Source organism: Prionailurus viverrinus, chromosome A1, assembly GCF_022837055.1.
Source record: "Prionailurus viverrinus isolate Anna chromosome A1, UM_Priviv_1.0, whole genome shotgun sequence".
Taxonomy (NCBI): domain Eukaryota; kingdom Metazoa; phylum Chordata; class Mammalia; order Carnivora; family Felidae; genus Prionailurus; species Prionailurus viverrinus.
The window spans coordinates 81,057,920-81,073,623 of NC_062561.1; the positions used below are offsets into that span (position 1 = coordinate 81,057,920).

The 15,704-nt window shown below is 52.1% G+C and overlaps 1 protein-coding gene across 6 annotated transcripts in view; it reads left to right on the plus strand.

The window, feature by feature from the left end:
• Positions 1–2,679: 2,679 nt before the first annotated feature.
• Positions 2,680–15,704, plus strand: part of ARHGEF7 (Rho guanine nucleotide exchange factor 7) — a 137,432-nt gene continuing 124,407 nt past the window's right edge. Inside the window, exon 1 of one of the 6 annotated variants that reach the window (XM_047868241.1) lies at positions 2,680–3,006. In XM_047868241.1, the coding sequence (XP_047724197.1) occupies positions 2,842–3,006 (165 nt within the window). In that variant the 5' untranslated portion in view covers positions 2,680–2,841. The remainder of the gene's footprint in view (positions 3,007–15,704) is intronic. The other 5 variants (XM_047868005.1, XM_047868484.1, XM_047867927.1 and 2 more) reach the window with 5 other exon arrangements.

The window sequence follows — 15,704 nt, forward strand, 5'->3', positions numbered from 1 at the left end:
AGAACACAAGCAGGGTTGGGGTGGGAACACAGAATCTGAAGCAGGCTCTAGGCTCTGAGCTGTCAGCACAGAGCCCGTCACGGGGCTCGAACTCACAAACCGCAAGATCATGACCTGAGCCGAAATCAGATGCTCAACCAACTGAGCCACCCAGGCACCCCCTTTTTTAAAATTTTTAAATGTTTGTTTGTTTCTTTATTTTGAGAGAGACAGAGAGAGCATGAGCAGGGGAGGGGAGAGGCAGAGAGAGAGAGAGAGAGAGAGAGAGGAAGAATCCCAAGCAGGCTCTGAGCTAGCACTGCAGGGCCCAACACAGGGCTCAAACCTACAAACTGCGAGATCATGATTTGAACCAAAACCAAGAGTTGGACACTTAACCGGCTGAGCCACCCAGGCGCCCCTGAAATGGTCAGAGACTTCTAAGGTTAGTTATGGTAGGTGGCCTGTGGGCCTCCCTTCTGACAATAATTGACTGTCCAGTGATTGGTCACCTCAGGCCGCTCACTAGAGCTGCCTTTCTTTAGGGTCATTTGACTGAGTCAAGTTCTTACTCTTGTTTACCAGATTGTAAGCACCAGACCTAATCTGAATATATTATAATAATAGAATCTGAAATTGTAATGGCTGTATTCTGATTTCTTCAATTCAGCAGTAATGAGCATAAACAGAAATCTCAGTGAAAAACTACCCTTAGGTCAATACCCTTCTGTTGATCAAGGATCTTTGGGCACAAACCTTAATGGAAGTCTTAACTGCTCTGTTCCCTAGAAAGCGTAGAGAAGTAGTCTGGAAAGCTGGTTATGTGTGGGTCCTGGAGACCCACAGTCCAGGCTTTAGTCGCTTCTCCACCACCTGGGTGTGTGACCGTGGGAACAAGGGGACAGACTTGGTAAGACTATGATAGTGATGGTGTGATGCAACACAGGGAGGGAGTTCTGGCAGAGACGGGTGAGCTCTAGAAGTGGTAGCTATGACCAAGTATGTGGCCCTCGTGTCTAGACTCCATGCTGTCCTTTCCATGACTGTGTATTTGCATTTGAGAAGAAAATGTAACTGCTTAACTCAAAGCTGGAAATAGCTGCAATTCAGGATTGACACAGAAGTATGCCGGATGAAGGCAGAGGAAAAGGGAGTTAAGCTTCTATTTTTTAAAAAAATTTTAAATGCTTATTTATTTTTGAGAGAGAGAGAGAGAGAGAGAGAGCGAGAGCGAGAGCGCAAGAGTAGGGAAGGGGCAGAGAGAGGGAGACACAGAATCTGAAGCAGGTTCCAGGCTCTGAGCTGTCAGCACAGAGCCCCATGCCGGGCTCCAACTCCTGAACTGTGATATGACCTGTGCGGAAGTCGGAGGCTTAACTGATTGAGCCACCCAGGCACCCCTTAAGCCTCTATTTTTTTTAAAGTTTTATATGGCTTCTAGCTTTTGTCATTAACTGGACTATACGTGCCTGGCATACCGTCAGCTCTCTGTAGGTGACTACTAAGCTGTTGTAAACTGCCACAGGCCACCATGCAAGCCAGCAGGGAAAGCACTTGGGGGCTGTGGAGGGAGTAAAGGGACACATGTGTTCAAGGGACTCTCCTTTACACAGTGCTCTTGTAAGAAGGGGCTCTCTTCCTTGGTTAGATGCATGTGTCAATGTCATTCCATGTTCGGAGAAGCTTGTTCATTGCGGGACACTTGGAAGTCCGAGTTCTTCAAGTCCGGCCTGCGCATTGCCAGGGCCATTGCCAACCGACCATGTTCTGCCCAAGTGAGATGGGGGCTGAGAGGTCGGTTTGGTTGGGGCCGTTCTCCGTCCTTCCTTCCCCGTCGTCGTCACCGACACAGACCCAGTTCAGGCTCTGCTGCTTTCCTGATACCCATGGTTTCTGAAACGTCACCAACCAGTTAAAGTGGAATCGCTCCAAGGTTTCTGGTCCTGCAGAGCGGGCCGGCCTGGCGGGTGGTGAGGTCACGCGCTGGAGCTGGCCTCCCGGCAGGGGGCACACCTGACACCCGCGCGCCACGCTGGGGGTGGGGGTGCGGGCGTCCACGTCCCCAAGGATCTCAGCAGCGCCGGGGAAATCAATTCCTCCCCGAATTAGGCCCATCTGCTCACAGATTTAATGATGATTTGTGTTCTGTAATTGCTGGCTTGCAAAGTGGCGGGGAGAAGCAAACGTCTCGTTTTCAGCACCCCCCACCCCCCACCCCCGCCCGAAATAAAACTGGCAAAAATCAAAAGAGCATTCTGGGAAGCACTTAATAGTTGCAACGCTGGTGAATTCAGAAAATCAATGACGGGCTCCGCGCCCTCTGAGGAGGGGCCGGCGCGAGGGCAGCGCCGCGCGCTCCGGCGTCCGCGGGGCGTGCGCGGGGGCCCGCGGGGCGCAAACGGTTAAGGCGGCCGGCGCCTCCGGAGGTCACGGCGGCGCAGGTGGGCGCGCACGGCCGGGCCGGGGCGGGGGCGCGCGGCGGGGCGCACGGCGGGCCCGAGCGCGGGGTGCGTGTGCGGCCGGCCGGCGCGGGGCTGCTCCAGCGCCGCGTCTTTTCTTCTCCTCGCGGTGATGTCATCGGCGGCGGCGGCTGGGAGCCGGGAGGCGGCGGCGGGGGCGGCGCCGGGCGGCCGCCGCAGGTTCATGTGCATCTAATGAAAAGGCACTTGACAGTCGGCCAGGACGCACGCGAGGGAGCGCGAGCCGGCCGGACCGCGGCGCCGCCCGAGCCAATCGCGGGGCCGGCCTCTCCATGGGCGAGCCGGAGGGGGCGGGGGGCGCAGCCGGCCGGGCCGCGGCCGCTCCGAGGTGAACGGCGCCCAGACGGGCTCGCGGCGCGGGGAGGCCGGGCGCGCCGCCGCTATGAATTCCGCCGAGCAGACCGTTACGTGGCTCATCACCTTGGGGGTGCTGGAGTCGCCCAAGAAAACCATCTCGGACCCGGAGGGCTTCCTGCAGGCGTCTCTGAAGGATGGGGTGGTCCTCTGCAGGCTGCTGGAGCGCCTGCTCCCCGGGACCATCGAGAAAGTAAGTGCCGCCCCGGCCCGCGCCCCCACGGCGCACAGGCCCGGGCGGCGGGCGCCCCGCCTCGTTCCCGCCGCGGCCCGGGATGCGCGGAGACATGCGGGCGCGGGGTCGCAGGCGCCGGCACCTGGCGGCCGTGCGGGGCGCGGAGGATCCCACGCGCCTCCTTTGTGCGCGGACCCGGGAACGCGGCCCGCGCGGGGGGCGCGCAGGCGGCGCGAGGCCCGGGCGGCGGGAGCTGGGGGCGCCATTGTGTGCGCTGCGGCGGGGCCCGGGGTGGGGGTGTGGGGGTGGCCCGGCCGTGTCCGAGGGGACCGGCCCCGGGGAGGCCGCAGGGAAGGGGAGCGGCGGCTCCGCTCCGCCCCAAGGTGGAGTCGCCCCTGTCGGTGACCCGAGCGGAGAGCCGCGCTCCAGCGCCGCGCACAGCCTCCTCGAGGCTTTGTTTGAACAGTTTTTGTTGGTGGTATCGTAGGAGAGTTTCACCTCTGCTTAGTCGACCAATTGTTGGGCGTTTTTCAAAGGCATTGATCGATAGCCGAGGGCCGGGCTGTAAGATGACCGACTGCCCTCCCCGCCAGAGAATTCCTCGTGTCTCCAAGCCCCGAGGATGGCCGACCCCACGAAGCCAAGGCACTCTCCGAGGCTGGCTTAAAATTCTCGATTTCATTTTCGGGTCCGTGCCTGATTCAGAGCACAATCGCCGGGCCCACAGACCCTGCCTGCTTCTGTGTTGGTGGCCGGTGGTTTCCTCGGGGCGGGGGTGTGAACCCTGACCCGCATCTCTGCCAGTGATTAAAGTTTGCTTTCCTCCCACACAGGCTGACAAAGCCAGGGCTGGGGGTAGAAGTGCTTTTAAAAACGATGTGACCCTGTGTTTCAAAAACACTGCAATTTTATCCTTTTTTCATTTTCTTTCTTTCTTTCTTTCTTTCTTTCTTTCTTTCTTTCTTTCTTTCTTTCTTCTTTCTTTTTTTTTTGCCAACGTAGAATCTTAAGCTCAAACAGTTACTTAAAAGGTGTTAAGTGTAGAAGCTGAAGCACACCGTAGTTAGGAAAAAACTGTTTAATTTTTTAAATGGGGTTGTTTTAGCCCTAACGTACAGTGACGATTTGCTAATCAAATGTTAATTAGGTCAACTTGAAAAAGTAAAACGTTTAATCTTACAAGTTTGTGCATGTTTTGGTGCTGCATTTTAAAGGTCAGAAAAGGTTTTGTTTCATATGAATTTGCATGCCTGCTAGTTTTAGGTATTTTTTCTTACTTAGAACGTATGTATGAAAACAGAATCTGGATGAGGGGCTGTCTGCCTGGCCAGGAAATAAAAACGTTGCTTGTAAACCAACCTGATGTCACAATAAAATTATGATTTAAGACAGGCTTAAGGAGCAGAGTCTAACTTTCAAGGCCCTCGGAACAGTTTGTTGTCATCTGGATACGAGGACCTATGGTAATAAAAGTCAGATGTTGGAAAGCAGTGCAAATGCACGCTAAGTTCACCAACACAGGCTTCTATAAAACGTTGTTCCGTGACTAAGAGTGAAGTTTTAGGAAACTCCCTGCGCTGTCTGGATAAAATCATGTCACTATCGAAGCGTGCTATTTGGCATATTAGCTGCATTCATGTGATTGGCAGACTTGAATAATCATTTTCTTTTACATTCTCCAAAGGTTTTCTTTCCAAACTGTAGCACTCCTTCCATCCCTAAAACAAAGAGAGGAAATGTTTAGCTTGTGGGAGCTGGACTGAAGCCCGACATGTTCTGCAACCAGGGTCCCCCAGAAATGTACTCTGCTGCCACTGTCCTTCCCTACCACCGACCCCCCTGTGGCCCCAACTGGTTGGTTTTCTGCTGACACTGCCAGAATGCAAGTGGCACAAATTAGAACAGCACTACCGGTTCTGTGTGGTTCAAAGGTAGGTTTTTGGAGTAAAATATTAGCCAGTCTCTGCCTCTAAAAACCACAGGTTTCCGCGTCTCCCGAGCTTTCCTGTCTCTTTAGCAGAGGCATTGATTTGGGCTCCCACACCGCATAGCGCGAGCCACAAGGCAGACGTGTGCGACAGCTCTCACTTGGCCCTGTGGACGTCGGTCTGGGGACGGCTTTCTTTTACACAGGAGCGTTTGGAAACTTCGCCGAACGTTCACGTGGAACCCAAAGAGATTTAACTTTACCCTAGTTGGCCACCTGAACACGCTGGCAGCTGGGTAGGGTGCTGGAAGCAGCATGCCACGTGTGCAGATCCACGACTCAAAACGGACCGTTAGGCTGGGGAAAGCGCAGAGGTGGCTCGGGTTTCCCACATGCCTTTGGTCAAGAAGACACGTGCCGGTGTGTTCCTTGTATTCTGTTATTTGTTCTAGTTGGAGCCAGTGAAAGGGTGGAGAACCGTGGGGACTCTCAGACTGTAGATGTTTTCGCCCAGGTTCCCCTGGATGCAGGCTGCCCTTCGCAAGGCGGGGGTGGGGGCGGGGATCATACACCTCCGTGAGCAGCTCAGAAAAGAGACACTTTTCATTATCGCCACCGGCAGGTCGTCTGTCGGGGAGACAGAGTGGGGATTACGCGGTTTCCTGGACCTTCGTGTGTGAGGCACTTCCGCTTTGATTTTCTCCAGCAATGGCCCTGGTGTTTTGCTGGCCTGCTCACCCTTCCTGGGATGGGAGTGGGCAGAGGCCCCGAATCCAGGGGCCCCTGCCACCCTGAGCTCGTGAACTCACACTTGAAGCCCCTCTGGACTGTTTAGTCACAGGGGTGAAATGAAGATTCAGACGTTCTAGAAGGAGGAGCACCTTTAATGAGCACACAGAAGTGGCAGGGGTCATGAAATGCTGCTTCAGTTTTCCTTGTTGGTGCGGCCCACGGGGCTGCTGGATCCAGCGTGAGAATCTCCTGGAGCCTGGTTCTGTCTTCCCTGAGCCAGGAGAACAGAACACACTGGAATCGGTAAAGTGCTTCCCTGGGGACGCTCCCATCGATCCACACTTGTGGATCACAGTTGAGAAAGTCCTGCTACCCTTCTGGCCTTGCTGGATGTCCTGGGCGTGTATGTGAGTTGAGATGGGGTTAAGCTGCTGGGCTGGGTTCCTGTGTCCTGGGGCAGTGACAGAGCCCCACCCCTGGCTGGCTGCACTGAAGACGTTCTCTCCCAGGCCTGGAGGTGCAGGCCTGGGATAGGGGTATGGGCCGGGGATTGGGGTGCAGGCCCGGGACTGGGGTATGGGCTGGGCCGTGCTCACTCTGAAGGTGCTGGGGAAGGGGGTCCCGCACATGCCCAGAGTCCCCATGAAGTTCCCCCAGTCTCTGCTGTGCCCAGACCTCCCCTTTTATGAGGACACCGTCCCTGGATTAGGGCCACCCGACCCCTGTATGACCTCAACTTAACCATTACATCTGCAGCAACCGTGTTTCCGAATAAGGTCATGTCCTGTGGTTCTGGGGGTCAGGGCTTGGACATACACGTTTTGGGGGACACAACCTAACACATAATGGGTTACATAATGAATTTGAATCCAGTCAACTTATTGAGTACATACCTGCTTAGAGGATGCCAGGTGCTACGGGAGATAAAAAGAGTAACTGTTCTTAGAGGGTTTAGTGCAGGAGAAAACTGTCAAAACAGGAGCAGCGTGAGGAAATAAAGTCAGCTATGGAGGAAAAGGAACAGGAATTAAGGGGTTCCAGGCAACCAGCATCTGAGCAGGCCAGCCTCTGATGATTTTCCTGATACATGGATTACAACGTGGTTTGTGTTTCTTCAGACTATCCTCGGGCAGCCCTTAGGTGGTCCTCTGCAGGCTTGCAGGCAATCAGCGAGTTCGGATATAACATAGGAGGAAAAAGTTGCTTTTTCCTGGTTGATTTGTGGCTTGCATTTCTGGTCGGTCCTAGGATTTCTGGGGCCGGTGGCGGGAGAGAAGTGAGGTGTCAGTGGCCCCTGGACAGCGGCTCTGAGGGCCCGCCGTGAGCAGCTTGCACTGAGGATGAGGTCAGCGATGGCAGTGTGGTGTGATGGCGAGGGTCTCGCTCACACCGGGCCAAGACTCGGAGGCCCATGCCCCGCAGCTGTCGGTACATACTTGGCGGTCTCGTGGGAAAGCATTCTGAGAGAAGTTGCAGGGCACGTTACATCCCGACTGTGTGTTTCGGGAGACTTCTTTAAACTTTGCAAACTGAGCAAATTCCTTGTAATGAAACGAAGCTTTCAGAGGAGTTAAAATGTAATGACAAACATCTGCTTTTGAAGCATATGATTTTGAAGTCCTGCCTCAGCCCTGCACGAGGGGGATTCGTGTTGGGGGTTTCAGGCCCCGAGGAGGGGGAAGCCCACTGCATTTGCTGGCTGATTCGCAGTCAGGCAGCCTCCCGGCAGTTTAGATGGGGGGACGCCCAGAGTGGCTCGCTTTAGCGAGTGTGCTGGCGCCGTGCGTGGTATGCTTGCTCCGGCAGGTGTGACGTGGGGGTGTGTGTAGGGGGGCAAGAGGGCCTTCCCCACGGGCAGCTGCCCCTTGTCCTCCAGCAGAGTCTGGTGGTGGTGCTGTCCCAAGACCTCATTCTATTAATAGAAGCAATGCCCGCGGTGGCTTCCTTTCCCGGTTCCCTTAAGCACTGCCTGCCTGAGTCCGTATCTTTTACAGAAATAGCGCGTGACCCAGGTTGCAGGCAGCGTGCCGGGCACCATCGCCCCCATCTCCCAGGTGAGAACACTGAGGCCCAGCAGTGCCTCATGCCGTGCCCACGTCGCCCAGTTAGAGCCCCGGGGCAGAAGAGCCCAGGTGTGCCTGCCGTCCGCGCTGGGCCTGCTCACGTGCGCTAGATCAGGAGGACGTAGGCAGTCCCTGCCTTCAGGAGTTACAGACCAGCTCAGGACACCAGACTGACAATGTGAGTGACCACAGTGACAGGACAGACTCCAGGGTTACATCGTGGGCACAGACTGCCGTTCACCAGGGGTCCTAAGAGGGAAGGAGAGGCCGTCAGGATGTGAGCCACGCGCCTGCCTGGTTATCTGGGGGCTCAGAAATAGCTGGAAGCAGGACAGTTAGCTCTAGAGAGTGTTGTGCTCGGGCTGTGACCCTGGTCGGGACGCTCCTCTGCCCCTTTTCGCTCCTGTCTCCTGGAGGACACCCCCGAGGAGTCTGGCGAACTGTTGCTCTGGCATCGGATCGTCCTCTGGGGGACTCGAGGGCCTTCCTGACTCTGTGCTTACTGAGGTCCATCTGTGCTAAGATGTAGAACAGTGTGCTGTCCGTGTACATACATACATACACGTGTGCGTGTCTAATACTTCTCGAGAGGCCCGGCTCTGGTCTTGGACTGGAGCCGCCCATGTGTTTGTCATTGTCGGTAGAAGGTGGCAGAAGCCCACCATCCTCTGGGCACCCAACTCTGTCATGGGCGGTGCCACCAGCTGGGGCAACCGGTTGTCCCCAAGACCCACTGGTCCCTCCCATAGCCAACCTAAGAAGGGGCGGTCCCCATATATGCTCCAGAGTCACCCAGTTGCTGTGTGACGTGTGGCAACTTCTCCAACTTCTCTGAGTCTCAGTTTCTCCCTAAAAAATGAGATTAATGACCCCCCCCCCCCCGGAGGGAATGGCCTCTTGGGGCAGAAGGGTTGCTAAGAGGGTAAATGGGTAGCCCTGAGGGGTTTCTTGTGTTGTCGGGCACAGAGTAGGGTCCTCGGGACACAGAAGTTGTTATTATTTTACGGACTGACCCTGGAAACTTTCTCTGCTGGGAAAACTCCAAGCCAGGATTTGAACCTCAAGGCCAATGCCAATCCAGGAATACTTCCTTATTCTTACAACCAGCCAGAGTCTTGCAACTCCAGGGGGCTGGTGGCCCCTCCCTTCCCACCCTGACAGACCACTGTCTGGGTCGGTGGGACCACTGAGTTTGGCTTCCAGGACCCTCTGCTCAGCGCCAGGCCCCGAGCAGCTGCAGAGCACACACAGCTGCTGGAGGGCTGAGCCGGCGGGCTTGGGTTTCACATTTGTAGAGTTTCATGCTTGGGAAGGGCGTCCGCAGAGGGAGGGTGTTGGGGCTGGCCCTGGGCCCTGGGTGTGACATCTGACCTTTTCCTCCATCAGTTCTACCCAGTTAGGTTAGGAGAATGCATTTCCTGATGTTTTCACATTTCTAACTTTAGCTCTGAATTTTAAAAGTTCTATGAACCAGACTGGTCGTTCTCAGCCCTATTTTTGTAGACAGTGCTGTGTCTGCTGTAGTCTAAGGGCCAAGGAGCAAGGTGGGGATGTTTAAATGGGATGTGTGGAAGTACGTTTCAAACGCATATGTCACAATTATTTAAACCACTGTAGTTTTGGGTTCCTACTATGTGTGTGCTACTGTCCACATCATACAGAAACACATGCACACACATGCACCTGTTCCATATCACCTTTTTAGGCAGGTCATAAGGGAAACCATGGGGTCTTAAGTGTAGTGCATTTGTGAATTCTCAGTGTGAAGGAATTCTCAAGAGGTTATCCAACCCAAACTCATCATTTTACAGATGGGTTAACTGAAGACAGCTGCATACGGTTGTGTAAGTTGTGCACTGCACAGTCTAGGGAAGGTCACTCATAGTGTACATGAATGGTGTCTTAAGACTGTGCCGGGCAGGGGCTCTGGGGCAATGATGCATAGAAGTCAGCCTCCACAGAGGTCAGCGTCCTCAGAGGTCAGCCTCCTAGGGTACAAGGCAAATTAGAGACGGGTTGTGGTAGATTACAGAAGTGGCCCTAGCTCTTCACTCCCCGTAGACCTGCCTTCAAAGAGGGAGTCTGTTTTCTCACTTCTTGAATCTGAGGCTGGCCTCGACTCGTGTTGGCCAATGGGATGTGGCGGAAGTGACAGGTGTTAGTACTGGCTGAGGCTTCAAGAGGTTTTGCGTGTTTCTGCACTCTCTCAGACCTGCGTCTACTCTGAGGACAGGCCCAGGCCCTGGATGCTGAGGGATTGGAGAGCATGTGGCAGAGAGCTTGACTGTCCCTGCTGAGGCCTCCTGGACTCCCCTCCTGCCTGCTCACACCGGAGAGAGCCGCACACAGATCAGCAGCGCTGCCGCCCAACACAGATGACCACTGCTGCGTGAGCAAGCCCAGTCGTGACCCGAAGGACCGGCCAGCTGACCCGTAGCCCACAGACCAAAGTAGATGCTTCCTTCTGCCCGCCACTGAGGTTCCGTGGCTGTTTGTTAATGCAGCCTCACTGTGGCAGTAGACGGCAGGTACAAGGCTAGGGAATGCAGCTATTATTTTGTACGTAATTTTACCTTTTATTACACTTGGAGCAGCTTTTTACAAAGGGTCCATAATACCCCCCCCCTTTTTTAATGTTTATTTTTGAGAGAGAGAGACAGTGTGAGCAGGGGAGGGTCAGAGAGAGAGGGAGACACAGAATCAGAAGCAGGCTCCAGGCTCTGAGCTGTCAGCACAGAGCCTAACACAGGGCTCGAACTCACGGACTGTGAGATCATGACCTGAGCCGAAGTTGGATGCTTAACCGACTGAGCCACCCAGGTGCCCCAATAGTACCCCTTCTTAAAAATTTTATTTTCGAGAGAGTGAGCATGAGTGGGGGAGAGGGGCACTGGGAGAGAGAGAATCTCAAGCAGGCTCCATGCTGGGTGTGGAGCCCGATGTGGGACTCCATACCATGACCCTGGGATCATGACCTGAGCTGAACTCAAGAGTCGGATGCTCAAACCACTGAGCCACCCAGGTGCCCCAATAATATTCTTTTTTTAAAAATTATTTTTAATATTTATTTATTTTTGAGACAGAGAGAGAGCATGGACAGGGGAGGGTCAGAGAAAGAGGGAGACACAGAATCTGAAACAGGCTCCAGGCTCTGAGCCGTCAGCACAGAGCCCAACATGGGACTCGAACCCACGGACCACGAGATCATGACTTGAGCCAAAGTCGGACGCTTAACCGACTGAGCCACCGAGGTGCCCCCCAATAATATTCTTAATATAGTCTTCAAAGAAGGGCCAAAAAAAGTGTAGCAACTTAAACCTCTCCAGTTTATATTAAATTGCTTTAGCTTAAGATGGGAATCCACAGTTCCAAGTTTGCTTTGGCTTTGTGTAGTTTCTTACAATGCAGTCTTGTTGTGGCAGGATGATTTTTGTTAGCAACACCTTATTTAAAACAGTCTAGTTCTGGATTATTTGTAAATACTCTGGCCTGTGATGGCCTTTCTCCCTCAGTTCTGAGTGACTCACTACTAAGTTCCTGTGCCAAGAAGATGTGTGCCCAACCTATTTCCTATCCGTACTTTGTTTACAAGAGATGTTTTAGTACCCATCTGCAGTTAGCAAATTCATTCAGAAGTCTTTTGTCAGGAACACTGGTTTTCTGAAAAAGCCTGTTGCTTTCTGAACGCATGCCAAAAGATGATGACTTTGTTCTTCACGTTAAGGAGGAATGTTGTAGTGCTTTTGACAGAGAATTAGGTTCAGAGAAGTATTCCTGGTCCTCATCGCCTCTGCTGGTACTCCAGGAGGAGTAAGAGACTCTCAGGACATAGAGAGTTTTATTCCAGGCCTTTATTTCTTGAGTCGCCTCATTGTGATCTCTGTGGTGCTGCAGAAATTGCCTTGTTCAGGGAATCATAAACACTGGTGCTGGTAAGGAGATTTCTTCTCGTGGAAGCATGACATTTTCTGGTCAGAGTCTTCCTGTTTGTTAATGCATTTTTGTTTCTGTTGAAAACAAGTGCTATAAATAGGATGTGGTCAAATTCTGGACAGATTTGCGATGGAGTGTAAACTTCCAGAAAGTACCACAGAAGCCATGCTTTTAAGTGACAAGAGACCGGAGTTGAGTGTCTTCCACACTTTATCGACTGATGACAGATGGAGAAGAGTCAGGGTTCACGTATCATGCCTCTGACAGAGCAGTTACTTAGACGGAGCCAGAATAGCTGCCACGTTGACGATCTAAAATAGCTGCCATGTTGGCGATCCAAAATAGCTGCCATGTTGGCGATCCAAGGTTGATTCTTCAAATGACAATAGTAATTCTACTTCAGTGGGTGTGAGTCTTGATTATCTGTTTATGAATTGTTAAAATAATAATACAGGAGTGAGCTACTCACCCTACCCGTAATTCTTCTGTTGTCTGTAATGAGATGTCTTCCTAGGAAGCTAGAAAAATAAGAGCACTGGATGTTACATGTAAGTGGTGAATCACTAAATTCTCCTGAAATCATTATTACACTAGATATTAACTAACTTGGACTGAAATAAAATTAAAAGAAATTTAAAAAAGAAAGATAATGGCAAATGCAACTCTAAGTAAGTAGTAGGTGAAAGAAAATAAAGAACTTAATGGGAATCAGTGACAGAAAACAAATTTACTAGAGAAAATCAACAAAACCAAAATCTGGTTCTTTGGGAAAATCAATGAAATTGGTAAGCCTCTTAAACTGGCCAGGAAAATGGCCAATATGAGGAATCACTATGGGTTCCACAGACACTAAAATGACCATAATGGGATAGTATGAACGTTTTTATGCTAGTATATTCTACACTGTAGATGAAATGCATAATTTTCATGGGGACCTTCCCAGCCCTACAGGTATAGAATTCAAACCAGTTAAAAAGCTTCTCATAGAGGGGGCACATGGGGTGCTCAGTCGTTTAAGCATCTGACTTCAGCTCAGGTCATGATCTCGTGGTTCATGAGTTCGAGCCCCATGTCAGCTGTGCTGACAGCTCAAAGCCTGGAGCCTGCTTCAGATTCTGTGTCTCCCTCTCTCTCTGCCCGTTCCCCCGCTCGTGCTCTGTCTCTTTCTGTCTCAAAAGTAAGCAAACATTAAAAAAAAAAAAATCTTCTCATAAAGAAAATTCCAGGCCACATGGCCTCATGGGCGAACTTTACCAAAGAATTCAGGACTTCTGTCCAGAATACATAAAGAACTCTCAACACTCAATAATAAGGACACAAAGAGTCCAACTTGAAAAATGGACAAACGGCTTGAGCAGATGCTTCACGGAAGAAGGTGTGTGAGTGACAGGCACAGGAGAGACGCTGGATGCACTTGGCAGGAGGGACATGCAAACAGAAGCCACCGCGAGGTGCCGCTGTGCACATGTTAGAATGGTCAGAATTTAAGCCTGGTCATACCGCATGTGGATGAGGATGTGGAGGGGCCAGAGCCCCCATCCACTGCTGGTGGGAACCGAAAACCATGTGACTGAGCAGCTTGTCAGTTTCTTGAAGTAGTGAACATCCACGAAGTGGCTGAGCCATCCCGTTTCTAAGTGTTGACTCGGAAATGGAAGTATGCCCTTAGCGTGTCTCGTGCACATGTGTTCATAGCAACTTTATTTATTTATTTATTTATTTATTTATTTATTTATTTATTTATTTATTTATTCGTTCTTTGCAACTTTATATTTGATAGCCACAAACTGGACACAACCCAGATGTCTTTCAACTGGTGAATGAATAGAGTGTGGTATATCCACGGAACGCTAAGCAATAAAAGTGACTACTCTGTGACAGGAATGAAAATTATGCTGAGGAAAGAAGCCAAAGTACACATGGTACTTCGCGAACATAAAATTCTAGAAAATGCGACGTGGTCTACAGTGACAGAAGGCACATCAGTGCTGGCTTAGGGATGCTTCATGGGGCACAAGGAGACTTTTGGGGATGAGGGGGGCGTTCGTCTTGATTCTGGTGATTGTTTCACAAGGGTACACGTCAAAACTTGTCAAATTGTACACTTCAAATATGCGCATAGCACGTCTGTTACGTCCCAGCAAGTCTTACGTGGCAGTATTCACTCTGCGGGTGATTAAGATTTTGTTGTGCGTACTGGAGCTTTAGTTCATTTTACCAGCAGTACCTTACTTTTGAACCTAATTGTGAACCCAGAAAACATGTATGGAATTTCAATGTATAAAGGTGTAAATAGCGAACTTACATTTTATGTGGGTGGGGGGAAGGGACTCGCTGCCAGACCTCATTTATTCGCGTGTTTGTTTTCTCATCAGATCCTTCCTGGGTATCTATTACACGGATTATGCTGGGCTCTGGAGATTTAATGATTAGCCAAAATACACTCGCATACTGTCCCGTGGGGAGAGCATTAAAGATGTCGTATGAATTTGTTTTACAGATTGAGACATGTGCTCTGGGGGTGAGGAACGGGTTTTAGCAGAGGGACCTGGTTTCCACTTGGCAGGTGGGTCAGGTCACGTCTTGGGGAAGGCTCTTCTCTGGAAGCACTATTTGAGTTGAGTGTTGATGGACCAGTGCACTGTTAATTAGAGAGGGGAATAGGGAAAGTTTGTGATGTTTTCAAGGGAAGTCTTGGTTGGGTGCGGATTTGGAAAACAATATTCCAGGCACAGTGTGGAAACAGACTGGATGTGGCCTGGGGAGGTGGTTATTAAGCTCTCAGCCTCGCCTGGCTGAGAGCTGCTGGGAGCTGGGTCTGGGACGGGGTTGGGGAGACCGCTCCCGGGGTGCTGGCCACACACAGGGTAGATGGGGTGTCCTGGTGCGAGAGGGGGCCCGGGGGTGCCTGAGGCTCGGTATCAGGTCCGGAAGGGATGCTGTGCAACACTCAACTCAAGACAGGATGCTGGGCTGTAAGATAAATTTGGGAGTCACCCAAGAGAGATGGGAGCTGAGGTGTAGGAGTGGTGAGCTTCCTGGCGGCTGCAGCAGCAGCAGTGGGGCTCAGGAGGCTGGCAGCAGGCGGTTAGGTCAGGTCAGGAGAGAGCCTGGTGACTGGCAGGGGAAGGGCACGGCCAGTACGCTGCAGGGGCTAGAGATGTGCCTCGGAGGACCAGAGGGCTCTTGCTGGGAGGGTGGGGGCACAGTCACTCCCCGTCCCCAGGTGGCAGGCATGCAGCGACCGTCCCAGGCGAGCCAGCAGAGCACGCACCCGGTGGCCGGCCCCTGAGCAGGTGGCCAGGGCGAGGGCGGCTCTGATGGAGGGGAGCAGGCGATGTTGGGCGCAGAGCTGAGCGGGAGAGGCTGGATTCAGCAAGAGGGCAGCTGGGCTGGGGCCCGCCGCGTGCTGGGTGTGTGGATTCCCCAAGATTGTTCGGGGGGCTGAGCAGGGCCTGTGGTGCTCATCAACTCTCTTCAGAGTTTGGTGGGAGGAAGTTGACTTTGAGCCGGTTTTGCCTCTAGAAGACTGTGTTCTTGTCCGTGGCTTAGGGAAGTACAGCTGTCATGGGTTTCCCCCTTCGTTTCCAACGTGTTTTCCCACGTGTTTGTAAGAATCCAGTGAGTGAGTGGAGGCTGCCTGGTTGTCGCTCTAGGTGCTCCCGAGATTTGCATCTTACCATAACGTATTAATGTCTGGTCTTTGACCCGCCCCCTCCATCCATTTTATGACGAGCCGCTGGAAACCACCTGCTGTCGGCCATGTCCGTTTTGCAGCTGACCTGTGAAAGTCCAGATCTGATGTAGTTAAGGCCTTTTAGGGGTGTCTGTATGTAGTTTTTTGAAAGTTCGTGTCCAAGCTGAGGACTTTCTGTATTCCATTACAAAGTTATGAATATACATGTGTCTCCTGGGACTGCTGTTCCTCCTTTGGAAAATGCTCACAATTAGCTACATGTCATGATACATACGTGGAGGAGATGAAAGTAAATCAGTGCTGTTCAGTGGGAATCTCGTTACTAAATAACCACAATAAACGTAACCATTTGGTTACCAAATGT